General features: G+C 36.4%; 2 protein-coding genes across 5 annotated transcripts in view; both read left to right on the forward strand.

The window, feature by feature from the left end:
• On the forward strand, positions 1-14991 carry LOC145203952 (uncharacterized). Of its 3 annotated transcripts, none has more exons than XM_080076334.1 (25): positions 1-972; positions 1381-1553; positions 1920-2019; positions 2172-2228; positions 2381-2450; positions 2807-2939; positions 3315-3451; positions 3698-3887; positions 4422-4498; positions 5139-5253; positions 5458-5563; positions 6468-6611; positions 7040-7202; positions 7597-7744; positions 8041-8197; positions 8883-8975; positions 9035-9136; positions 9694-9888; positions 10478-10609; positions 11170-11299; positions 11893-11979; positions 13001-13199; positions 13661-13735; positions 13929-14036; positions 14186-14991. In XM_080076334.1, the coding sequence occupies exons 1-25, from the start codon at positions 98-100 to the stop codon at positions 14632-14634; spliced, it is 4215 nt and encodes a 1404-aa protein (XP_079932460.1). In that variant the 5' UTR covers positions 1-97; the 3' UTR covers positions 14635-14991. The 3 variants fall into 3 exon arrangements, with proteins under 3 accessions (XP_079932460.1, XP_079932461.1, XP_079932462.1); XM_080076335.1 differs by having other exon boundaries at positions 14189-14991; XM_080076336.1 differs by having other exon boundaries at positions 1-780.
• LOC145203954 (villin-1-like) overlaps positions 14905-26822 on the forward strand; it is a 12596-nt gene continuing 678 nt past the window's right edge. Inside the window, exons 1-20 of one of the 2 annotated variants that reach the window (XM_080076338.1) lie at positions 15030-15093; positions 15346-16014; positions 16595-16669; positions 17059-17134; positions 17374-17494; positions 17911-18133; positions 18630-18734; positions 18945-19045; positions 19500-19581; positions 20071-20172; positions 20509-20617; positions 20988-21067; positions 21233-21370; positions 21783-21959; positions 22413-22543; positions 22809-22943; positions 23522-23615; positions 24873-25013; positions 25953-26138; positions 26570-26704. In XM_080076338.1, coding sequence (XP_079932464.1) covers positions 15934-16014; positions 16595-16669; positions 17059-17134; positions 17374-17494; positions 17911-18133; positions 18630-18734; positions 18945-19045; positions 19500-19581; positions 20071-20172; positions 20509-20617; positions 20988-21067; positions 21233-21370; positions 21783-21959; positions 22413-22543; positions 22809-22943; positions 23522-23615; positions 24873-25013; positions 25953-26138; positions 26570-26704 — 2292 coding nt within the window. In that variant the 5' untranslated portion in view covers positions 15030-15093; positions 15346-15933. Of the gene's footprint in view, positions 15094-15345; positions 16015-16594; positions 16670-17058; positions 17135-17373; positions 17495-17910; positions 18134-18629; positions 18735-18944; positions 19046-19499; positions 19582-20070; positions 20173-20508; positions 20618-20987; positions 21068-21232; positions 21371-21782; positions 21960-22412; positions 22544-22808; positions 22944-23521; positions 23616-24872; positions 25014-25952; positions 26139-26569; positions 26705-26822 lie in introns of both variants that reach the window. The other variant, XM_080076337.1, reaches the window with a different exon arrangement.

Here is a 26822-nt window from a genome sequence, read left to right on the forward strand (position 1 = left end):
TTTAAAAAAGTTGTTATTTTAGCAGGTTGGTAATTTAGAGCTTTTGAATGTCTTCTAATGGAAATACTAGAATGTAGGGCAAGCATGAAGATAGAAAATGCCCCAACATAAAACATCGGATTCACCCAAAAAGTCGCATGCAAAGCACTCACAAAATAAAAGCTCAGCATTTGACAAAAAGTTGAGCAAACCATTAGTGGAATACGACGAGTTTAGTTCTGCCTCCGACCAAGAAGTTAGAAGACCAAAAAAGGTTGCGACAAAAAGAACAATCACTGTTAAATCTAACATTGTCCGGGAATCAAACAGTGACCAGAGAAAACGTAACTACTCGACTGGTGAAAAAACATCAAGAGACCGGAAAGTTAGCAGCAGAGAACACAGTGATCACAAACCGAAACAGCGGTCACGAAATTCTGCTTCTTCTCGGTCAAGCAAGTGTCACAAAAAAGACACCACCCATAGAAGTCGTGGTAGAGACAGCTCAAAGCCAATAAGGAAAGAACGAGAACAGTCATCACTGTCCAGGAGTTTGTCATTTACGTCATCTGAAAACTCGGACTCAGAAAAAATGGACAGACGGCTTCCGCCTCACCCTTACGAGCGGGGCTATCCACCAAGAAGCCCCCCTTCTTCTTTCCATAAGCAAGGGGGTTACCCACCTGGAATTCACCCTGATAGTTGGCATGACAGATATCGGTCCCCTCCGCCACCATTTCACCCACATCATTCACCCGGCTACTCTCACCGACCCAGGCCTGCTCACCCAATTATTCGAAGGTCAGTAACCCCACCGCCTCGGTCACCACCTAACTTTCGTTCACCTCCCACCTCGAGGGACGCGTTTTCTGACCAAGCCCGCAATGGGCCTTACGTAGACCCTGATGCACTAAGAAGGTTTGGCCATAGGTCACCCAGAAGTCCACATTACAACCATGAGTCGCGGAGATATTCGCCAATGCCCAGTGCAAGGTACCGTTGTGGTGTGCAAAAGTGCATGACTGTTGTTTGCCACGGTACTAAACAGAACCAACTATATATATATAACTTTATAGAGAAACAATTCACAGGTTTTAGGAGTTCTGAGAATAAATAAATAGGCAAGCAAAAATATAATTAAAAAATACAGTATTGACAAAGGCTTTTTGCAATGTAACAGCTCACTTAATATCAATGCTATTTTTAATTTATACTTCTATATATGCTTGCTTTTTTGCAAATACTTTGTTTTTCCTTCATTTAATTTCAATCTTTTTCACATTTTTTGAAAACTTGGTGTCATAGGAAACAACTGTTAAATTTCGAGCCAGTTTAAACATAGCAGTTGGTAAAAAATGTATGTACTGTTATAAATTATTATTAACGAAATTCATTTTTTAGTGACATGCACTATCCGAACCCGAACCATGACGTAGACATGCGTCGTCTTCCTGGCATGCCGGTACACAGCCAGTCAAGCATGTCGAATTCCGATCAAAACTATTCACACAACAACGTTAACCATTCCAGTGCCAAAGCCGATTTCGTTGCCCATTCTCCTCGATCGAGATCAGGTTTACTATTTTGTTGTATGTGTACAATTTTACATAGGATTCCAATAATAATATGCAATAATAAATAAACAATATATATATACCTTGCCAAAACTTTCCACCCCAAAAATTTAATCTGGATTAAGCAATTGGCACATTGATGGCATTCTTGCCATATTGTTGCACAAAAACTGATCATTTTTTTCCAGTTGCTAAAAACAAAAGTCACAGATTTTTTGCAATGCTACAATACCTTATTAAAAGACTAAAGTGTTTTGACGTTAACCTAAAAAAAATTTTTGTGTGACATTTCTTAAAAAAATGTTTTTTTTACATAAACTATTAAGGCTCTTGGGTTTGTTTTTTAAATGCCTACATTTGTTGCAGATGAGTCTCACGGCAAAACAAGGTCAAAAGACAGAAGCAGTTCTCGATCACGTAGCCGTAGCAACCACAAACATCATAAGCGCAAGAAGAGAAAACATAAGTAAATTATAAACTGGTTTGCTGAATTTTGTCATTTGCTGTAAAAAGTTAAACAAAAGAACAATTTGTGCCAGTTCCCAAAATAAACAATCATGTGCCAAAATGTTCCATGTGTATGTATGTAATTAATTTATCTTCTTTTGTGATTTTTAGGTCAAGTCGCAAACATAAGCATGGCAAAAGGTCAAAATCTTCTAGACACAGATCAAGGTATTTGTGGAAATATTTGTTTTATTAGAAGTTTATTTTAACATAAGTTTAGCTATTTTAAAAATCATTACTGATATCTGTTTCATTATCTAAACATGTTGTATAACTGATGTTTATACTTTCCCCATATGAACCTCTTGTTTTTCTAATAGATCGGCATCTAGAAGCGAAAGTAGTGAAAGTGATGACGATTCGGCAACTGACAGTAGAAAATCATCGAAAGTAAGTTTTTATGAATTGACTAATTTAAGCTGCAGACAGTGCATACTGTTTCAACCTATAAAGGCTTGTTGATGAGAGATCAGCTGTATTGGCTAGTGTAGCCATCCAACGGCACTCCAGTTTGTTGGGAGCACAGGGTACAACCCCATGCATCACCTGGTCTGTGGCATGCATCACAGAGGAAACTTACTTAACATGTCAGACTGTACCCAGTTTTATTTCCTTAGAAATCAGTCATTATGTTTCTTCCTTAAAAGGTCTTTTGTTTGTTTGTTGTGTTTCTACATTAAACATCAAATGTAATGATCAAGTAGTTTTTTATGTGTTTAAAAGTAATTTTGTTGTATTTTTCGCAGAGCAAACTTGCAGAGGCTGCTGTTGCCAAAGCTGGACCAACATCCATGACGGTAAAAGATCTTGCAGCGCAACTTTCGAAAAATCGAAAGAAACTAAAGGAAGAAGAAGAACAAGTGAACGATTCGCTAGTTGGTAAGTCCGGGTCATTAATACATCGATTATATTTTTGATTTTTTGGGGTCAGGTTTTTGTTTTTTACCCTTACCTTGCACACATGTTAGACGAAGTTGTATGTAGGATTGTATGTCATACTATTTAGAATAATATGCTATTGTATCATCATTTTAGAACTGTTAGGTCGATTACAGAATACCTATTATACACAGCACAGAACCTGTGGATGTCAGGCTTTTTTGTGGTTATTAATTATTTGTCTGTTAAGCATACGTTTTGTGGTTTTAGTTAAACTTAAACGATTTTTTTTTAATTTTGAAGCTTACATGGTTCAGTCTGTATGTAGCACAGTTTTGTTTGCAAAAATGTGTTGAACCTTTTTGTTTTCCGCAGATGAAGATTCTAAATCGCATCGAAGTCATCACAAGCATAAACATCATAGAAGGCGGAAAGAAAAGAAAAAGAAAAGTGGAAGCAAAAAACGAAAAGAGCGAAGTGAGTCTGAAAGTGATGGAGAGGAAATACAGGAGGTAAGTTTTATCCCAATTTTTTGTAAAATCAATATTTGCAAAACTATGTTTCTTTTTTCTGTTTAAAAAAATGATTGAGATCAATTAGAAACTGAAATTACTGACAGCATGTGTGTTGAAAAAACAATAAAAGAGAAAATATACCTACTAGTTACATAATCATTCTGCGTTGGCACCAATAATAGGTTCTGAAAAACTTATCATTACAATAAAACATTTGTTTTAATCTCAAAAACATGTTTTCAGACTTCCCAAGTAGTAGAACCCTCGGCAGCAGAAGGTCACATGATTGAGGACCCATCTATCCATCACACATCGCATATTCCCACACAAGCTGAAAGCAAAGGTGTACATCATCAGGTGTTAGTAACTGTCAGTTCAAATCAGCAAGCACAAACTGTTCAACACCACCCTTCGTCACTACCTCCTGCAGCGGGTAAATTTGTGTAGTGAAGTACAACTGATCTTATTTTTCTGACTAATAGCTGGTCTGTAGCTGATACCTGAAGCACACATAGTCAGTACTAGTCCAATATTTTGACGGCAGCGGAAACAAATTTGGCAATGCTATGACTTTTGTCAGAATCTTTTTAATTTTTAAAGTGTAAAATGTATTTGTGAATGTAGTATTTGTGTACTGAGAATCGGATATGGTCACAATGCAAAACAGTGGTTCCCAACCTTTCAGTGGTCGTGCACCACTTTGAGATTATTTATTGTCACTGCGAAGCACCCATGCCTAGAAAAATATTTTCGATCAGACAACTGTGAAATACTGAATCTAAAAATGTAGTACAACAAAAATATTCACAGACATATTACATTAACAGTCACAATGCGTTTAAGTGCAGATGTGTCTCATCAGAACCTGGGATCCAATTCTGGGTACTGACCCAGTGTGGTTATGTCCGAACCTAGTTTTATTGAAAGAGAGAAGTTTACCTTTTGCATATTTTTGTTTTTCCTGCAGAGGTATCTGTTGATCAACCCCACTATCCTGGAACTTCTGACCAAGCTGCTCAATCATGGCCACCTGAACTTGAACAGGTATTGCAGAGTGAATAGACTGTTGAGCAAACTTTGTATAACTGCAATTACCCACAGCGGGGCTTGATTGAAAAATTTCCTACTCTGTCTCAACGATATTTGAAAAATCACCTTAAACTCTGCAACTTAAATCAATAAAAAGTGTGAAATTATGTTTTAGATCAGGGGTCGGCAACCTTTTAAGTGGCATGTGCCAATTTACTTGTTATTTCCATGCGGTAAAGACCTCGCCTGCCAACATTGTTTAATAATAGAGGATTGTGTCAGCAGATATCAATAATAAAGAGAAAGCAGAGCTTTTTGTACATGTAAGGCTGAATTTCATGACAATGGCATGGTAAAAAACTGAAAACAAGCAGTGTAACAGGTTTAATTGTTATTTCAATATAAACATGCAAATCGATTGGCGTGCCATTAAAAATACCTCAAATGCCAAAGCTGGCATGCATGCCAGGGGTTGACGACCCCTGTTCTTGATATAACGAAATGGATTATGAAAGTCAGATTCATCTGTATCAGAAAAAATAGAACTAACTGAAATATTGTGTTACAATTTTTTTGTACATTGGTCTTAACTTGCTTGAAGACAAATGCGATTGCTTGCATAGTTGCATAGTATTTCATCATGATTTTTTTTCAGATTTCTCATTCCAAAGATGTGGACCATCGCATCCAACACGCTCTCATGAAGAAGGAAGTTGGTGGAATTGAGATATCGGAGATGCTTGCCACATCTGCACCTCATATAACTGAAAGTAAGTTGAAATTTTACTCCTTTCACAATTGTTACTTTCAGATTTCTTTGTTTAATGCTGTTTCATGCCGGGTGTCACAATTATGTTTAAAACTGTCTTTAAATATGTTTTTAAACATTAATAAATTTAATTTTTTAATTTGTTGCCTAATAATTAAATCTTATGTTACATCAACCCTGATTTAAAATATTTGTTTCTTTAAAGTGACTTTGGATGGTCCAACATGTACTGCAAGTAAAACAATAAAAGTGGAAACAGAGCGAATTCCAAAAACTCCACCAGAACCAGAAAAACCATCAAGCAGCACAAAGTAAGTTTGTCAATGTTTTTGGTGAAATTATTTTGAATGTCTTTCACATGAGATTATATTCATAGACTAATGAACTGACCAAAAAATCATAAAATGTAATTAAAAACAAACCTCAAAATAAAAAAAATGGATGTGCAAAGATTGACTACACTTGTCGAATTTGCAAGTCATGCTGACCAGCAAAAAAATCATCTAAACACATCAACAGCAACTCAAACTTCAGGATTATTTTTACAATTAACATCAACAAACATTTCCTAACTAATAACAGACTATGGATTGGAGTTTAGTATGTAATAAAACAGAACTTGCTATTACCAACAATCATACTGATAAATCAACTGTTGCTGCCTGGCATAATACATGTTTACAAACTAATTTATGTTTTTTTATTATTTATTTATTAACATAAAATATAACATTCCAAATATAACAAATAACACTCCCAATTGTCAAGTAAACCCAGGATGAACATTGAACAAAAAGATAAAAGAGATCTGTTCATTTTAGGTTTTGCTTGACAGTTGGAGAAGTATTACCTTAATAAAGCAGACCGATATACAATGGTTTCCAACAGGGGAGGAATTTACCTAATTTTTACATGCGGTTTCTAAATAGACACATATGCTCTGGGAATATTGCCTGTAAAGTTAAAATGAAACGACCCAATTTTAACTGACTAAATATAACGTTGGTACAAACAGGTTTTTTTGAAGGTTTGGTTTGGGTGACCGCTAAGTAGTTTTAAGAGACCGCAAAACACCTTTTGGTCCCCCAAAACACCTTAAAAAAACACTGGGTACAAACTATACCTTTGTCAGAACTACATCATTTAGTTAATCATGCCATTTTTTTCAGAAAAATAATCTTTACATGAAACAAGTACATATATCTTTTATTATAGAAGTGAATCAGTGCCAACGAAACGAGGTCTTCACGATCTTCCTCTTCCTCCCGTCCTCCCGACATCATCAGCAACCGATGATGAACCAGCGAGGACTCCACCATCTTTACTAGAAAAGGAAACACCAAAAAAGAAAAGGCCAAAGTAATAGTTCTTGTTTAATTTATCAACATTTAAACAAGGCCCAAAATTCCACTTAATGATATTTTTTTGAAAACGATTTTTATTTTGTAATGCTATTTTACAAGAATTGTTAAAATATTTCAAATTCAAACAATATTAAAAAATCCCATTTTTCATTTGTTTTTAAACACTATTTTTGCCCAAAGTTTTTTACCACTTTTTATGGGCCCCTTTCCTGACATATTTTTTTCCTCTCTAATTCTGGTTACCAACTGTTTGGTCAAGAACGAGTGCTTTAAACTTATTCAAATTTATAAACATGTCAGCTGGTTATCTAAAGTTGATCCTCCTAAAGTTTGACCCCAAATGACTCAGCAGTTCACCCACAGGCTCCCAAAACATGAACTTTTATAATTTGAGTTTGGTTTAATTTGTTTCTCTATTTTTAGAATATGTGGTCCTAGAACCAGAGAAGTAAAAGTTTGTGTCACTGATTGGGGTTCGATGTGCGTCGACGAATATGATTTCATCTCGATCACTGGAGAGGGCACATTCGGTCAAGTTTACAAAGCAAAGGAGAAGCGAACTGGAGCAGTGTGTGCTCTTAAAAAGGTACAAATTTAGAAAAATTATTCATTTTTTTTATAGAATAAAATAGAACGCACTTTACCGAGGCTTTTTTCTTAATAACCGAATTGATAAGAAATTGGCAAGTCTGTTAAAAGTCGATATGAAGTTGTGCAAAAATAAGCTTATTTATGTTTCGATTGTGTCTTTGTGGTATCTTTCTTTCATTCGTAATTTCTTTCGTAATGTTGTTTTATTGCTTTAGTGTATCATTATCACCTTTTATCGAATTTGACATAGTTACTAAAAGTCAATAACTTACGCAAACAACAACAAAAAACAAATATATTTTTGAACCCTTCTTTCTACTTTTGTGTGACTAATTACGGATAAAAAAAAATTAAAAATCTCCTATTACTTACAACTAATGTTTTTTTAGGTTCGACTGGACAACGAGCGGGAAGGATTTCCCATCACGGCTGTTCGTGAAATCAAAATCCTTCGTCAACTTCAGCATAGAAATATTGTTAGTCTTAAAGATGTACTTACTGACAAATCTGACGCAACAGATTTTCGCAAAGAGAAAGGTAAATATAATCTCCAGTTTTACCAACTAAAATAAATGCTGTACAATAGGAAAATTACTTCCAGTCAATGAATATTGGAATAAAAAAAGAAAATTTTAATGTGTTTACAAATTCAACTATCCAGTAATATATGAAATACAGTAAACCTAGGTTAATACGGGCCTGTTTGAACTAAAAAAATTGTCCAAAATAGGCCAAGATCCGGATTAACCATTGAAGCCTCATCATATTACATTTACCAAGATACAAACAATACACAATTCAGGCTTTTAATGATAAAAACTTTATATTTTTAGAGTGTGCTTTTTATCTGGTATTCGAATACATGGACCATGATTTGATGGGATTACTCGAATCAGGCATGGTACATTTCAATGAAGGTCATGTCAAGTCTTTTATGAAACAATTGCTGGATGGTTTAAATCATTGTCATCAGAAGGGTTTTCTTCACAGGTGAGAAATTCTAAGGTATCTAATTTTGGCTGCATTTTGATAAACTGGTGGGTTTTATGCTATTATTGGGAGAGACCACTTAAATTTTAAGCCTTTTGTCAATTTAATATTCTTAACCAACTGATAACCTAAAAGCACGTTTGATTAATACACTGTTCTAGCCTGTGTGATATTATGTCCACTTATGACGTGAAGAAATCACATTCGTTGCCTGTCTGCCAAAATATTTATTTAGTTTGCTGTGGTGGGTCCGAATCCCATCGCACACTAGATTTTGCTATTTCATGCTCTTTAACCGCTGTTAGCATAATATGGCTCATATTATTACGTCTATAGTTTTACGAGAACCAAACCGAAAATCAAGTACTTGGTATAACGCTATTTTTACGACCTGACTACAATCTGCTGAACATTGTAAAACAAACTGCAAAGTTCACCACAAGACCCAAGATAACCGGCAATAATATCTAATACCCTTTCCCTTTAAATGTGAAATTGGTTCATAAAATTTTTCACTGTCAAAATCGGTAGCATTACAATCTAAATTCTAAAGGAATAAAATGGACGACAACAAACTGATTGTTACGTCATTATGCATTGATACAAGATGCTTGGTGTTTGATCAAATAGAACACTTGCTATTTTAACTTAGCCCTCCCCCAAAAAATTATACCTAATTTTTCAGGGACATAAAATGTTCGAACATTCTTCTTAACAACAAGGGTGAGATCAAACTTGCTGACTTCGGTTTAGCTCGTTTCTACAACCAAGACGAACCGTAAGTAGCCACAAATAACCACTAATAACCCTCCCTAACCACCTCTTACCATTATACAGGCGGCCTTACACCAATAGAGTGATCACTTTATGGTATCGACCCCCGGAACTTTTGCTGGGGGAAGAAACTTACACACCAGCTATTGATATATGGAGCTGTGGGTAAGTATTAGTACTTGTATATATAGTACTGACTTGATAATGTGGTCTGTGCAACCTTATAGCACCCGTCAGGTTAGTGGTTCAAATCCAGCCCTGTAAACTTTTGTATTTTTGAGCAAGAAATTTAGCATAGTGTTTTTTTTTGACACAAAAACGATTCAAATGCCTTTATGTTGGTGAAGAACTTTTTAGTAGACACTCTTAGACAATTAGTTCGATTGTGTTTGATATAGACAGAGTCCAAACCATGATAGCAAACTAGGTTAGGAACTACGAATATTTTGTTTTTTTGTGTAATACCATAAACAGCAAACAGATTGCATCAAATCTTCGTGATTTTGTGGTTTTCTAATCGGTGTAACAAGTTCAAACTAGAGTAAACCTCGATTGGTCTGGACCCGTTTGGACCAAAACATTTGTCCTGATTATTTGAAGATCCGGATTAACCGATGTCGATTAGTTTAAGCCTTACCCCAGTACAAATCATTAGTACCTTAAATTTTGTCCGAGTTAGGCGGTTATTGTATTCGTGACTAAAAAACTTCCATTTCGTTTAGATGTATCCTTGCTGAACTCTTCACGAAGAAGCCACTCTTTCAAGCCGATCGTGAACTCGCTCAGCTTGAAAGCATCAGCAGAATTTGTGGATCACCCTGTCCAGCTGTCTGGCCTGACGTCATACGACTCCCACATTTTCACACAATGAAACCGAAGCGACAATATCGACGAAAACTTCGTGAGGAGTTCGCGTTGTAAGTTGTTTAAATTGTTTTTGGTTTTTAGCTAAAATCTCTATGCCAAAATATCCCAGTGGAGTTACTATTCGGTACTCTGTATCACTTTTTTATCTAGTTATTGGGCGGTTTTCGGTCTGGCAATATAAATCCTTGTAAAGATTGGCTGGAGTCGAGTTATTACTCGGTACTCTGTATCACTTTCTAAAATTTTGATATTTAAACGAAGAATTCCATTAAACACTTCTACCTTGCCATGTTTCGTCATGAAAAAGAACATGACGACTACTGCCTTGTTACGACATATAAACGTGTGTGACGTCAGAGCGCCACAAATCTGCACCACTAACCAGCGAACATTGGTTCGGAGAAAACATATAACCTTTCTTCAGTGGTGGGATTTAGCCGGTTCGCACCGGTTCTATAGAACCATCTCACGAAATTTTATGAGATCAGCAAACCGGTTGGCATTACTGGTTACTGTCAATGGACTTTTTGTAACAGAACCGGCTGAAAAATATGACTTTGTGATAGAACCGGGTGACAAAATAATTGAATCCCACCACTGCCTTTCTTACATGAAACTGAAACTATTAATTTTTTTTAGTCTTCCCACTTTGGCGATCGACTTGTTGGATCAAATGTTGACCCTTGACCCCAGCAAGCGGTTCACTGCTGAAGAAGCGATCAACTGTCCCTGGCTTAAAAACGTTGACACCACCAACATGTCCATGCCCGAGTAAGTCCTACTACGTCAGAGTTATGGCGTCATGCTACCTCAATGTGATGACGTCATGCTACGTCAATGTGATGACGTCATGCTATGTCAGTGTGATGACGTCATGCTATGTCAGTGATATGACGTCATGCTACGTAAATGTGATGACGTCATTCTGGTTTTACGCCGACTTAATTTACGGTGTTCACGAAAGCGTTTTTTTCTTGCGACTAAAAATTGCTAGAATCTTTGTAAGTATCTGTAGCCCTACCTTAACACCTTTTTATACAATTAAAAAACTATCACACGAAACAAACGGATCACAAGCTTTGTGAAACCTTATATGCACGTGTAAATTTAAAATCGGATGAAGCCAGAAACCTATTTCTCGTCAGTAAGCTGCAGACTGTGCACACTGTTTCGACGTATAAGGTTTCATCAGTGTAGATATTTCATGGGGCCTAATACTTTCAGTTACCTTGATATTTATTGGCTGAAACAGAAATCGAACTGCTGGATTTATTTTGCACTACTTGGTACAAAAGGGTTAATTTTTTGACACCTGTTTGTTTTTTATTTAGTTTCCCTCACTGGCAAGACTGCCACGAAATGTGGAGCAAAAAACGACGCAAAGAAATGAAGGAAAATGCTCGACTGGCAGCTGAGGGAAAACCCCCGATCCACCAGGTCGAATCCACCAAATCCAATCCGGTAAAAATAATAAAAGGATGAATTACTGACAACGTCCTAAAACCATGATTGAAATAAGCCCAGCAGATTCTAAGATTGTACTTTAGTTTTACCAATATTAAATTAATGTGTGGAGTTTATTTCGTCGGGTTAATCAAATCCTACGGCAGCACAATTGCGTGGGGTAACTAGCTGCACAACGTTAAGACATTACAGCGCGACAAATTAGAAAACCATTGGTGGAAAGATGGTAAACGCGCTGCAGCTGCACCCTTAAGCTATTGTTACGTCACATATCTGTGACGCCATAATCACCTAGGCCAGTGATTCTCAAACGCGGCTCTCCGGGCCGCATGTGGCTCCCAACTACTTATTTTGCGACTCACAACAGACCTCAAAAAACCACCAAGATTGCTGTTTTTGCTTTCAAGGTAATAATCTTTAGTGATTTTTTAAGGTCTCGTTTTTTGCGGCTCCTAACACACTAAAAAGCTACCATTTGGCCCTGACAGGAAAAATGGTTGAGAACCACTAACCAAAATAGCGTGAGATGGCTAAACAGAGCACTTGCAGTTTTGACTTGTCTTAGTAAAGATTTTCGTGTTTTAATGCAGACAAGCGGCAGTGGAAGTAAAGACGTTGACCAGAGAAGCTCCTCTGCAGCGACAGCTAGCGGAAAACCCACGGCTGCTCCGAAAGAGGTAAGGAAAAAAATGTGGTGATAAAAGTGTTTTAAAAATGTTGGTGTTTTTCCGTTGTGTGTTACACACAGTGTTTCATACCGGAACGGAACGAAACCAAATAACGTTATTCGTTCTGAGCAAATTATTTATTTCGTTATTACGTTCTGGACCGATATTTTCATTTCGTTCCGGTCTGACCGAAATAAAATTATAACGGTATTTTTCGGTATTTCGGTCTTAACAAAAGAACATTTCTTTGTTGTCTTTACAACTATTAAGTGAAAAAAGAAAAAAAGTTGCAACATACAAGAATTATTGTCGGTAGTTGTTACGTCACATAACATTTGTCAATGATGGTCAAACGGATGTAAATTGAAGGGGCTAATTTTTTATCGTAGCTTAACGGCGCGAAATTGTTAGCAATTGTTTCACGTCAAATGTCCAGAACGAAATACCGGAATAAAAAATACCGGTATTTCGTTCCGTTCCGGTATTTTGAATATTTTTTATTTCGATATTTCGTTCCGGTATTTGAGCCAAAAATTTTTTATTTCGTTCCGGTATAACGTTCCGTTCCGTTCCGGTATGAAACACTGGTTACACATATCATAGATAACATTAGTAAGTTGCAGCATGATCCTTTTTAAAGCGATTACCCAAAACCATAAACTTTACAGGTCATTTGGCGTTTAAAATTTTTATACAAATACAGTACACCTCTGTTAATCCGGACCGTTTGGACTCAACAATTAGTCCGATTTGGGCGTAGACCCGGATCAACCGATGTCGATTATAGTTAAAGCCTTACTACATACAAATCATTTGTACCTCGAGTTTTGTCCGAATTGGCGAAGATCCGGATTAACCGAATCCGGTTTAACCAAAGTTTACTGTAAAGAAATTATGCGGTTATCCAGAATTGACTGATAGTTACATTTCTTTGCTATAACAAGGAATTTTTTTTCCGGTTTCACCTAAAACCCTGTTTTACAAAAACTAAATTTGTTCTAATTTTAACAATATGACGTCATTACTTCAGGCGCCGGCCGGCAAGTCACGTGAGCACGACGCCCTCTTGCGACTGATGCAGGAAAATCCCGACATGAATCTTGCTCAGTTGGCGAAAGCCTGGAACATGCCGCTGGATGAGGGCACGGTAAAACTACTTTCCTCCGTGAATATTCAAGTTCTCATATCCGCTTTGAACCAGAATACAGGAGGGGATGTCCCTAGTGCAGGTGGGATCACGTGACTTTAATTATATAACTGAATACAGTTCAAGAAATGGTTTACAAAGTTTAATACCTTTAAATTTAAATGTTATATCAAATTCTGGCCTTTTTGACATTGAATATTTTTTTAACCGTTTTGTTGGGGAAAAACAATCTATTGTTTACCCCGTTGCAAGATTTCAATTTACAACACGTTTTCTTAACATGATGAAATTTTTCACCCATCACCCATGGGGCTAGATTTACCCCTGTTTTGGTACCTCTAGTTTCAGAAACAATTTACAAAACTGATACCTGTCATTAAAATCAGGGCCCCAATTTCTTGGAAACTAAACTACAAGCGCCCCAAACGTTAAATTTTTGCTTTTGTTTCTCCCAAAAATGTGTCATGTGTCTGACGTCCATATTTTTAACCTGCTTCGTAAACTGAACATTTCAAAAATTGCAACATATTTTTGTCTTCACAGGCTTAGCAGTAATACTGGACCATCTGCAGAAAAACATGGGCAAGGGAACCCCAGCTAAATCCCAACCGGGTAGTGGTAAGTTACGTAGCCCATCTGCTATATTAAGTGCTTTTTCACCTTTATAACTGATACCGCAATACAATACTTCTTTGTAAATCGATGTAACAATTAAAGGGGCTGCTTTTGGCCGGTTTACAGATTTCAAATGAAACTGTAAATCTAGAAAAATGAAAATGTGAAAAAAAATAACTTGTTTCCTGCTTTTAAGGTGATCTTGCAGACGACAAAGGGCCAAAGATAAGCGTAGCACCTTTGCCATCAAGACCTGGTCTCCAAGGACCAAGCAGTTCACAATCTATAAAACTTGACAATCTAGGTAAGGTTAAAATTAAACCGGTTCCCTAAAGCGTGTTTTTTTAATAAACGTGCACAGCCTATGAGTTAGTCACTTCCCCCTTGTAAATGACATCATTCACAAAACACGGTATTTTCATTAATGACGATTTTACCGTTGTATTTCTTTAGCAGAATCACAACAAATCCGCCATTCAGTTTCCAACGACCCCAAGAATCGAAAACCACACGAAAAATCCATTCCCCCTTCCTCGGCAGGGGGAGTACCTAGAAACCGTGACGAGGACTTACGTCAGCACCGCACTACGTCATCATCATCAACGTCATCACCCAACAGGGGGCGCGGGCCGCACAGAACTTCTGCAGGGGCGTCGAAAAGGAGCCATTCCTCGTCCGGCGCTGCAACGCAACACAAAGACGATGACATGAAAAAACGACTCGCGCACCTTTTAACTCAGCAATTACTTGAAGGCAAAAGTTCTGGAGGCCGTGAATTGGACGCGATTGCCAGGTCGGCCGGCGTCCATTTGGATCTCGCCTCAAAGGACGTAGACCACCGCCAGAGGGCGCCCCGCACAGAAGCGCACCCCCGACATTCGAACGGCAAACACGGCTCGTAGTAATTTATGAAGTAATTCTTGCGTATAAAATGTTTATGTTTTGCGCCGAGGCGCCGATTTAATTTTTTCGATTGACCGTGTGTGACGTCACATACACTAGGGGGGTCTGTGTGCACCCCCTAGAATTATTTACGAACCGTCAAGGCAAAAAAGTCGAGTTTCTTAACGTAGAAAAGTACGTACTTATTTGGACTGCAAGAAAAATGTGAAAAACAACTGAGGAGCTTTCGTTGTTTGCTGGATTCGCTACAACGAAGTCACTACTGCCCGATGCTACACTCTCCTCCATTTGCTACAGTGAATGCGATTTCTGACCTAAAACTTCTGTTGCAAAATAAAAAGTTTGCAAATGTTCAACTTGTTCATACTTGCAAGCAGTATGTGTTGTATGCTGGAGATTATTTAAGGCTTCAGCCTGCTTATAGCAGCCAAGCACGCCAGGAATTCCAACAGATGCATGTAAGTATTGAGTTGTTTATTTCAAATCGGAGTTCCAAGAAACATTTCAAATCATGGATTCGAATCCCACCGCATGTTAGATTCTTCAAACCAATCATGAAGGGCTGCTTTGAAATCTTGTTAGTTTCTTAAAACCGATTTCATAAGGCAGTGTTTCCCGGGCCTCTAAGACTACTTTCGTCTCGTAAAAATCATTTGCGGATGGGAGAAAAGTGTAAAGTAATAATAGCACGAAAAACATGTTTTTGTCAGGTGTGTTTTCGGACTTACGCATACATTCCGAGGACTGATTCAGTTACAGAACTTGGGGTTGAGAAACACTTTGGCGTTGGCCATAGTTTTGTTGAAAGTTATACCTCGGAGTTGTTACACTTGCATGTTGTTTATGGTTAAATATCAGACACATGCCTGAAAAGTGGTTTAACTGAGAACAAAACTGCTATTGAGTTAATTATAACGTATTCGTCTTATAACACAACTTATCACAAAACACTGGAGCACGTTTCAAGCAAGTAACCCAGTACATTTTGTCGAATTAAATGTGGAGAATAGCCTACACATTTATTACCAAATAAATGTTTAAACACAAAAAACGTGGCAAAGAAAATTGTTGAATTGCCTTAAAATTTTCGTCACATCCCCTTGCAGGAAATATGTCGATTACGTTGCATTAAAATGTGATGATAAAAATGTTTAGGGTAGACTCGATGCGTACGTTGTTTTGCAATGAAACGTTATTAACTGTAATTAAACACAGTAGTTCGAATAGTTCTTTTGGTTGCTGGATTATGACAAAGTAAGCTTATTTAATTTTAAGTAAAAAAAGTTTATTGGACAAAAATGAGCGTAAGTGTTGAAAGCGTGGACAAAGAAATTGAAAAAGCCGGAAAAAGAAATGGGTTTGAAGTTTGGCGAGTTCAGGTTTGAGAAAACATAACATCATATGTTTCTAAAAACTTATACATTTACTAAATAAGCTTACGATAACTGTATGGCAAAACAAACGGTTTAATATGTATGAGATAAATGCATGATGCTGAATTATTGTTTTGCTGCAAAACGATTTGCAATGCTCAGTTGTTTTCTGTTTTGTTGACTGTTCAAGTGCAAATTGTGTCGCTGTGTTTTCTAGTACCAAGCGAAATGAACATGATTTCACTCCTATTTAAAAATCAGCAGACATTCATAGCCCACATTTTCGTACCATTGACTTCGCATCTCTGTCAATAATTTATTCAATCAAACCTTTTTTCTGAAAAAAGAATGCGTCTTCAGCAGTTCTTGATATTTATTCATATTTTATGGCATTTTTAGTACCATGACACAAGCATTTGTACGGCACTGATTAAAAAGCGTAAGAATGCTTGCATTTCTGCTACTAAGCTCTTAATTAACGATAAAGATTTCCTTTAAAAACGTGTAACGAGTCGGCCAGCGTTCTGCCTGTGGTAAAGACTCCTTGCACTTCCAACGCAATTAAACCACGCAGTTTATTTTTTAGGGAGAAGCCTTGATTCGTTTACCAGAAGTCTGCTTTGGTACCTTATATGATGAAAATGGCTACATACTGCTAAAGGTAAGTTACTGGACACTAAATTGTGAAGAATAACCTATGCTATTGTGTATGATCGTTGCTTTTTATCTACATTTGTTGCTCATATATTTACCACTTGTTTTATTACAAAAATCACCTCAAACTATGTATATTAACCATCACCTATAATTGCGCGTGTCAACTTAAATCTAGTTTTATTTTTTATTTAGTTAAATCAATTATTGTTCAACATGGCAATGGTGTCAAAACAAAAACTCAAAAAATACGGGAAACCATGTTTGTTGACATCGTTACGGTTGAATACACACGATTGGATTGTGATGTCACAGTTGTTGTAGAATACAAATGGCTTCCTACTTTTCATGTTTTTTTTTTTTAGCTAAGAAACTTTAGTTTTTCTTTTCAAACAGACCCGCGAATTTGGCAGAAGGACCAAATATTCTCTTCACTACTGGATTGGTGACAATGCGGATAAATCGAATAAAGGTCAGTAAATTCTGAGTTTAATAAAATAAATGTTTATGTTCAGGTAAGGCAACAGTGTAAAAAGCGTTTACGGTTACGGTATTGAAATTTTAAGATTACAAGTCTTTAAATGTTTTGTACACCAATTTGTCTCGGCAACTAGTGAACGTTTTCAGTAATAGTGTTAGTTTTGACATTCTAATCTGGAATACTTCCAATGTTACAAAATACTGAAAGCATAGTTAATTTTTTTTTAACAGGCAACACGGCTAAGCTATGCAAGCAGATGTATTATTATCTCGAAAAGCCTTGCACGCAATACAGAGAAGCACAAGGAACGGAAAGTAACGAGTTTCTTAAATACTTCAAACATGGAATTGTGTAAGTGAAAAAAAAACAGATTTAAACGATTGTTGTTTAGAATTACAAGAAACTGCTATTGTTACTTTTAAAAGTAAATACAAATCGACGTATTGAGTAGCGGAAATGTATGGCATATTTGCGCGAAATTATTAAACGTCCATAGGATGTTACATCAGTGCTTTGCAAATATTTTTTAGCTTTAAACAAAAACGCCCTTTACTACAAAATATGATTTTTTTACAGGGAGTAGTTTTTTGCGACGTCATCTTTGTTTGACGTCATAGTTGGTAGTTTTTGTTTTTTTCAAAATGGACAAATACAAATTTTCTGCTTGTTCTCAGGGGTTACAATGACAAAAAAAAGAATAACCACTGATCTAGTTCTTTACCTACATACGTACAAAAAAAAGTTAGCATGACAACGTCAATTTTAAGATACATGAAAGGCGCCGTCCCTGAAACCGATGAAATTTACGAAGCATTGCCTCATTTTGACGTGAAGCGATTATTTCTGGTGACCAATCAGCTTCCAGCACGTGCTCTTCAAGTCGAGTTTAAGTGGGAAAGTTTCAACAATTATGGAGTGATGCTGGTTGATATTGGAAATGTAATCATTGTATGGAAAGGCAGCAAATGTACAATACAAAATGCTACTAAGGTACATGAAAATATGTTTATGTGTTGGTCAAATTAATATCCTGGTTTAAGGGACTGAAAAATGATGATATTTGGTTTTAAACGTTTTAACAATGGCCTTTACCATCGTCAGTGCTTACAAATAGCACAAAGTTAATAGTTAAAATGAACATAAATTTAATACTGGGATCAGCCCTGAAGCATCGATGCAGACCAGCGATCACGGCACAATCGTATATAAATTATAGTACGCCAGGTCAATTGCAGGCGTTATGCCGACCAGCCGGTCACCAAGCATTCCCACATGTGGCAAATTCTGACAAACTGAACTACACAGGCTCAGTGGAGAAAGTTGAATCACAAGCACCGTTGTCTGTCTCGTATACTGCACGTGTCAGCTTCGTAGTAGGAGCTCACCAGTTCGATCATTATTCAGTTACGATGAACGTATATTTAATACTAGGACCAGCCCTAAGCGTCTTTGACCATCCTTAAACAACTTTTTCGTGCACATTCAGGCCCGTTTAATTGCCAACCACATCAAGACGTCAGAACGAGAGGGTTTGTCGCATATTCACACCATGCAAGCTTTCAAAGATGAGCACGACGTTGAAATACTGCAGGTAATATGTGCTTGCTAATATTCTGCAAAATATATTTGGTTTAGACCAGGTGTTGTTTTCCTACCGAGATTTTTCGTTACGTTTTGTTATCGTAGTTAAATTTAAATCTTATTACCAAGTCACGGAGACACCAACTATTCAAGCCCAAACGAATCCAGTTTTAACAGGTTATTTCTCAATGAGTGGAAATTGTTGTTATTTTCGTTTTAGTCGCTTCTTGGACCAAAACCTGAATCGATTCCTGCAGATAAGTCGAGTGTTGAGGTTGAGAAGAAGTGTGCGGAGGAGGAAAGGCTTCTTACAATCTTTAAGTAAGTTTATGTGTGAAAGATTCGACTTTAAAAGTAGGTCAAAGCGTTCACTGGGTTATTTCTTTTTCACAAAACGGGGATAAAAAATGCATAAAAATATTTGTAACAAAATAAAACGGTTTGGATAGAGATTATATAATTATAAACCATCTTTTACTTCGAAAACTCAAGTTAAGTTAAAGGAGAAACATTCAAATTGACAAAACGGTCAACGGAACAAGCCAACTTGAAAGCATCAGTCCCTTTATTTGAGCCGAAACCGACTCGAAACTAACGAAGGTGGAACTCCAGACTCATGACTTGATGACTTGATGTTTTAATAAATTTGAATCCACAAAATATACGTACAACAGACCAAGACACACCCTGTTGAAAAAATGCGAAATTATCTCCCGAAAGCAGCAAAACTGATCGAGCTTGATTTTTTTATTAAGCCGTATTGTTTTGTTTGCAGAGTTAAAGCGAGTCAGAATAAGGAAATGGAACTTTACGAGGAAAGTTATTCAAGTCTTAACAAAAGGTGTTTGCTCAAAGATGTGAGTAACTTTACTCAAAGTAATATTTAATTGATGTTATCTTTTTATTTCCTGCCTGATTTTCATAACTTTCTAATGTCGTGTTATCACTAAATTATAATGCGCCTTCTCAGAAGAAAATGTATAGGCGTTAAACAGTAGGGCTAATTATATTACCCAGTGGTCGGTAACCGCCGGCCCGCGAGGAGTTCGTTACCGGGCCGTAAAGTTTTCAGTTTAAATGCTTTGAAACATTTTTCCCGTGCACCCCGGGGATGATAAACTAATTTAGACGTTTTATTGCTAAATATTTGTAGTTTTTTTAATGCCGGTCCGCGATAATATTTCAGTTTCAAAAACGGCCTGTATCAAACAATATAAGTTGAGTTAAACGTATTTTGCGTTTTGAAGAAAACTCAAACCTCGTCTATTTCGGTTGAGTTAAGTCGACTTGGTATCAAACCAAACTCAAAACGTCATGATTTGAGTTAAGTACATTTGGCTTTTTAGGAGTGTTATCTGTTTGATGTTCCAAGCAGCTGCAAAATTTTTGTCTGGAAAGGTTTAGACGTCGACCCTGCTATCAAAGCTGTAATGTGGAAAGTTATAATAGTAAGTTACGGTTTGGTATGCCACAAATACATAAAAAATATTTCAGTTACGAAAATGGTATATAGCTTCAAAGAATATATTTTTTTAACTTTTACAATTGACAACTCAGCCTTTTGATTTTTCAAGTATTGATTGATGCTTTCTGTTTTATAGGCTCAGTCAAAAACCTTTTTAACAATAAAATCCTTAAAAAACAGCGTTCATTGTACATAACTTTTTTGCATCATATAAGAACCATTAAGTTGCCAGAAAGATGCGTATTATTTGGTACCCTGAAACAACTAACAGTTAACATGAAAAACTAAACTGTTTCAACCACTGTAATTGTGTATTTAGAATTACATGGATCAAACCGAGCGTTCGTTACACACACAAGTTCAAGTAATAGATGACGGATGTGAAACTGACGAGTTTATTGATTTGTTTGATGAATGGGAAAAAGAAGGTAAGACTAAAAAATATAAAAAAACGATTTTTAACAGGAGCACATAACGATTTTGAAAAAGTCATTCCTGTTCGTTATGCCACAAATATAGATAAACTATAAACAAGTAAACATCATTCAAGATGAGTCGTTCCATCGATTTTTTATTGCTTGAGATCAAGTTTAAAACCATTCACTGAAGAAAAAGAGTTTTGAAAAGGTTAAAAATCACACATTCCAATAGAAACAACACGTTAAGTCATATCTTTTACCGATTTCGTCTGTTATTTGAAATTTTAACCATTTATTATTTGTCCAAACAAACTGATTAAATACAAAGATTTAAACACCCAATTAAAACTAATTGATTTTTCCAAACTTTGCGATCCAGATATAACAGAGGATCGGAAGTTTTCGATCTTTAATCCAACTGCTAAGAAACCGGCGACATTTGGTAAAGGCGAATTAAATGTGAGTTTTGTCTTCAAAAGTCAGTATGGGGCAATATAACATTACAGTATAGTTTAAAATTATTTAAAGTTTATTTATTTCATTTAATATTTTTTCTATCCGGGTGTATTCGATTGGCTTATTTTTAATTTTTTGTTTGTTAGTTACTTGCCAATTTCCTTTCAGGTATATTTGATTGACAATAGAAATCTTATACCGATCAGTCCATCCGATCAGGGCAAGTTTTATAGTCTCGATTGTTACATCGTGAAATTTACGTTTGTGGAAAATGGGAAAGAAAGAAAAGTTACATATTACTGGGAGGTAAATGTCTTATGCTATGTACAAAAGCAATTGATTTTTAACTGGTATTTATCAAGAAAAAAGTATATAGTATCGTCAATCCAATCTTTAGTTTTATCATTAAAATAAAACTTGTTTTGTATTAGTTGACCCCTAAAGAGCTTTTTAGTTAATTTCTGTGTCTTCTTTAAAGTTTTGTGGCTTAAAAACATCTTTTTACAAATAAAAACGACGTTGAAAGAATATAATCAGACTTAAACAAATGCTGTTTCGCGAAAACGCTTAAACAAAGCGTTTTAAACACACAAACGTTTTCGAATTCTGGTAAAATAACGCAAATTAGAATTGAAATTGAGAAGATTGATATTCTGCACATTGCAAATAAACTGTTTTAATATTTTTTCGTTCTACTTTTTATTTTATTTTGATCCAGGGTCGCAGATCTTTAGAGGAACCGAGTGATGAAACAAATTCAAGTTCGTCATCCTCAAATCGTCACAAACACGTGACTCTGATGCGACTCGAGGGCACCACCGAGTGTCGAGTCGAGTTGGGGAAAGAACCTTCCCATTTTATTGCCTTGTTCGGTGGAAAGTTTATTATTATGAAGGCAAGTTCTCAAAAAACTTACAATTTTGTTAAGATTTACAATTTTGTATCTTTTTATGTGTATAAAAAGCAAGATTGACGTGTAAAAAATGAACGCATCAAGGTTTTGACGTAAAGGCGCATAAATTAGCGCAAGGTTTTTGGTTCTAATCCTTAAAAAGCGTCGTTATGGTTGTGTCTTGCTGATAAGGTAATGAATAATAAACTTAAAGAACATAATATGAGATCTGTAAGGCTTAAAGAGATATATTTCAATCTACACTTCTACTATTGTGAAAATAGAGTTGTAATAAAACTAGAGCTGTAAAACAAAGTAATGCACACCAAAGCAGGAGCCTACCTAAACTTTACACACCGCTCCAGTAAAAAACCTTCTATGTGACATAGCTCCCATATAGTAATTACACAAGTAACATTTTTACGTTTTAATTTATTTTACGATTTGCGTTTTTAGGGCAACGACCCGTTATCCTCTCAAAAGAAACCATTGCCTCCCACCAACACTGGCAAAGTTCCGGGTGTTTTCCTTTACATTGTGAAGGGAACAAACGAACTCAACACAAAGGTCATCCAAGTTCCCTGCAGGTAAATCTGAAATATCGATTTTTTTTTCAGCCAAAATCTCGAAAATTATTTTTGCATTTGAAAATCTTAACGCCAAAAAAGGATCAGGTGTGGAAAAATGTTTAATCAAAAAAGTAAAAAAAAATTATCATTTTTAAACCTTTTTGTGAAACCAATAGAATTAAAATGTAAATCGAAAAGACAAAGTTACTTTACAGTGAAGAAAATCAATTTTTGTCGCATGTTGACTTTAAATTCAATAGTAAAGATGCTATATATGTTTTAGGGCTTCGTCATTAAATTGCAACTATCCGTTCATCTGCTCAACACCAAGTTCTGTCTACTTGTGGTTTGGCAAAGGTTGTATCGGTGATCAACGAAGCATGGCACACATGATGGCTGATCTAATGCTCACAAACAAGTTTGTTTCAACTCTAACTTATAATCATGTGTCACACCTCTTACAATTAAGAATTGCAAAAATATACAGTTTTAACTTGAAAATTTGTTAAACGCACAGTGCTGATTAAAAACTGCAAGTTAAACTATAACTTACCTTTTTGTCAAGTCAATAGGAATTAAGTCATATAGTACGCCAAACTCAAAGCGTCATACCGAATCAGCCGGTCACCAAGCATTCTCATATAGCAAAGGTTATAAAAATCTAGCATGTGGTGGGATTCGAACTTTCGACAGTAGTTTTTTCGTGACTTGCGCTCTACCAACTGAGCTACACTCTACACAGGCTCAGAGGTGATTCCGCCGAAAAACGCGTTACTGTCGTGGTTTGGAAGCCCATCGCAGGCTAGATTTTTTAGCCCATGCTGTAAGTTATATACGAGGGCTGATCCAAGTTGTGAATTTGTGTTCATCGTAGTAGTTGAGTCAAGTCACTAGGAGACAGAGTGAGCCAGAGTTTCTTATCAACTTAATTCCAGTTGTATCTTTGCAAACAATGCTGTGCTCATTACTATTTGTGGCTACTTGTGTTTTTTACAGAAACCTGGTTGTGTTTGAAGAAGGTAGTGAATCATCAAGATTCTTCACCGCTTTGGGTGGAAAGAAACCTTATCTCAACCTAGTAATGCCAAAGGTCGGTAGTGCTTTAATCAAAAATTGTTGTTGTTAATATGCGATCCCTCAATCATTGACAACATTGTACAACTAAGTTTTTGGACCTGCGATCGAACTCGACAATAACTGTTATCGATTTGAACCAAAATATTTTCTTAAAGATTGTTTAAATTCAAATTTATAGAGCTCTTCTGGCAATTGTATTTTTGTACCAACGTTTTGACGTCCTATACAGCAGTGTTTCCCAACCTATGGGTCGCGATCCAAAGTTGGGTCGCCTGAACATTCTGTTGGGTCGCCTGTTTAGTGACAATAAGAACATATACTTTTTGATTTCGCCTTGTTGCGTTATTTTTATATATTTCACAAGGCTTTAAATTGTTGCCCAACAATAATTTCATCACAACTTGCCGTGATAATGGTTAAAACTGTTTGTGACGTCATAAAGTGATGTGTTAGCTCACAGTTAAGCGTTGTCTGGCTAATAATTCTTCAATTCAGCTCTAAGTCCTGGTTAAATGGAAATGTTTGGTCGAAAACAATAACATTATTTGTTCGTTAAAAGGTTATTGATTTGCTAAACTTGCGTAGTAATTTTTAAAAAGCTTTCCGAATTTACAGACAATAATTCAACTAAAATAGCATGTCCATGGGTCGCGAGAAACCACTAAACAAAATTTTGGTAAGTATTTGGGTCGCGTCAAAAAAAGGTTGGGAACCACTGCTATGCAGGTTTCCTTTATCAAGGGCAGTGGTTCTCAAACTCGGTTTTCGGGGCCACATGCGGCTCCCAACTACTTATTTTGCGGCTCGCACCAGACCTCAGAAAACCACCAAACATTGCTATTTTAACTTTCAAAGTAATAATATTTAGTGATTTTCTCAAGGTTTCATTTTTTTGCGGCTCCCTACACACTTAAAAAAACACCATTTGGGCCCCGACAATAAAAAAGTTTGAGAACCACTGATCAAGAGTAATAACAGTGAATGCGCGTCACGATAAACCGGAAAAAAAGAATTGAACGCAAGCACGTCATAGCAACGGAACGAAACTTAAGCTGTATAAATAAGCTCCATACGTTTGATAATATGCCTGGCAGCAACAACTTACATATTGTTTAAATTCATTTTTAACGTTTGTTTGGAATTTAACGGAAATTTAGTTACACTTTGTAAAGCCAAACAGTTTAGATCAACACTTAAACTTGGTGGAACCACCACTGGTACACCGTGATAAACATCTGCTGTTAGTTTAACTCCTTGATTTGTTGTCTAGGATCCAGAAACTACCCGCTACATCAAAACTTACCAATGTGGCGTTGATAGAAGGGGAGAGTTTGTGTTCAGTGAAGCGTACGATTTGGTTCAGAAAGATTTGGATCCAAATTCAGTTATTCTGATCGACACCCATGACGAGGTAAAAGTTAACGAAACTTTTAAGCTATTTTTGCATATTGTATAAAACACGACCAGGCCACTAGGGATGGCCACTAGGGATGGGCCGAGCCGAGCCAGAACCCGACTACTTGGTACCGAGCATCGTTGGTTTTGATGCTCGGTGCAAGGTTGAGCAGTTGCACAAACTGACCGAGTATTAAGTTGGCATATTCATGCCCTGCTAACATAACTAGTGTTCGGAAGGGTATCCAAGAACAAAAATAACTTTTTAATGCCTCGGATGGTAGAAAAACGCGTACTTTTAGGACCTGTACAGCTTAATACATCGCACGTGACGTAAGGGCCCTTGGAAAGCTACATAACTAGTGAAGCACTACAGGACACAATGTCAAACACTAAAAAATCGGTTGCTTACTAATGGTGACTTCACTATTGACAACAGTTCCACAAATGATAGAGTTATTTTTACGTAATTTGCCAAACCTTAGTTAGACTACGTTGCCTTGGAGTGACAGCTTGGATTTGGCTTTATCGGAGGCATAACCGCCCAAGCGAACGCCACGCTGTTGCACCATCCCTTGCCTGATGCACCGACTGCTGTGACTAGCGATGCATCACAGCATTCCATCGGGGTTGTTCTCCAGCAATTTATCAATAATGCCTGGCGCCCATTGGCATTTTATATAATGAAACAATTCTAGTTTAACGTCATTATTTGAAATTCTTTTTTAAATTACCAAATAAATCGTTGTTTTTCAAAATATGCCATTATCCTTATAAAAGCGTCTTAAAGAGTACGTCGAAACATTGTTTATTCACAATAAAAAAATGCTGGAATTAAGACCAATACGCGTTTATACATTATGCCTTGCAGCAACAGTTAATTTAATCGTTGACTTTGTACCCCTTAAAATAAAAAAAATGGTCTATACGCAAATAAACTTAAATATATTTGCAGATTCTGATGTGGCTTGGGACACACGTTGAAACTCACGTCGCAGTTCAATGCTTTCAAATGGCTTTTGCGTACCTGAAAACTACCAAGGACAGATCTGACATGAAAACTGCCGTGGCTGTCGTGAAACAAGATCATGAACCTGAAATGTTCACCCGGCTCTTCCCCTCATGGGATCCATCGCTAACTGTAAGACATATATAGCTGATACGCAGCAGTTTTATCTAAGTTTTTAACCAGACATAGGTTTAAAGAATTTGTAAAATATTTTTGAACTAAATTTAATGCATGTTCTACAACTATAAGTTTTTCTCAAATTATCTGGTTTTTAGCACGACGTTTATGGCTCCATAATAGACACAATATTTGAGATATTATTATTTTGAAAGTTGATTTGTGCCTAAATTAAAACGATCAATTTTTGAAATAGAATTTTTTTATGGTTTTCTAATTGTTAATGTGCACTTAATTCATCTCTAGTAAATCTACCGTTTTATTGTAACCACTGTTTTTGTTGTTGCTTGACACCAAAAAGCATTAATCCCCTCAAAAAATGTGTACTGTCGTAGTTGATTTAGTTATCTCAATTTTTTCCGTCATTCAAAATTTATAATTTTTAGATGGACGACAGTGAAAACCGAGTCACAGCTGAATCAGTGAAACGATTGCTGGTGAACAGATACGGACTTCCAACATTTACACGGGAAGAATTAAGTGAAGGTTGTCCTGATGGAGTTGACCCAGCTAAAAAAGAGGTTACTTTGAACTATCTTGGTGCAGTGCTAGCAAACGATTATATTTATTTTTGTTTTAAGGCACATTAATATGTCCGCTATCTTTGGGGAACCTAATTATGTGATCTTTGTGTGACGC

Source organism: Phallusia mammillata, chromosome 8 (assembly GCF_965637545.1).
Source record: "Phallusia mammillata chromosome 8, kaPhaMamm4.hap1.1, whole genome shotgun sequence".
Taxonomy (NCBI): Eukaryota; Metazoa; Chordata; class Ascidiacea; order Phlebobranchia; family Ascidiidae; genus Phallusia; species Phallusia mammillata.

Bases quoted from the DNA above. Each gene is read 5' to 3' on its own strand.
- LOC145203952 (XM_080076334.1), top strand. From the start codon at position 98: ATGCCCCAACATAAAACATCGGATTCACCCAAAAAGTCGCATGCAAAG. The intron at 7,203-7,596 runs GTACAAATTTAG...ATGTTTTTTTAG, and splicing joins CAGTGTGTGCTCTTAAAAAG to GTTCGACTGGACAACGAGCG. The intron at 9,137-9,693 runs GTAAGTATTAGT...CATTTCGTTTAG, and splicing joins ATTGATATATGGAGCTGTGG to ATGTATCCTTGCTGAACTCT.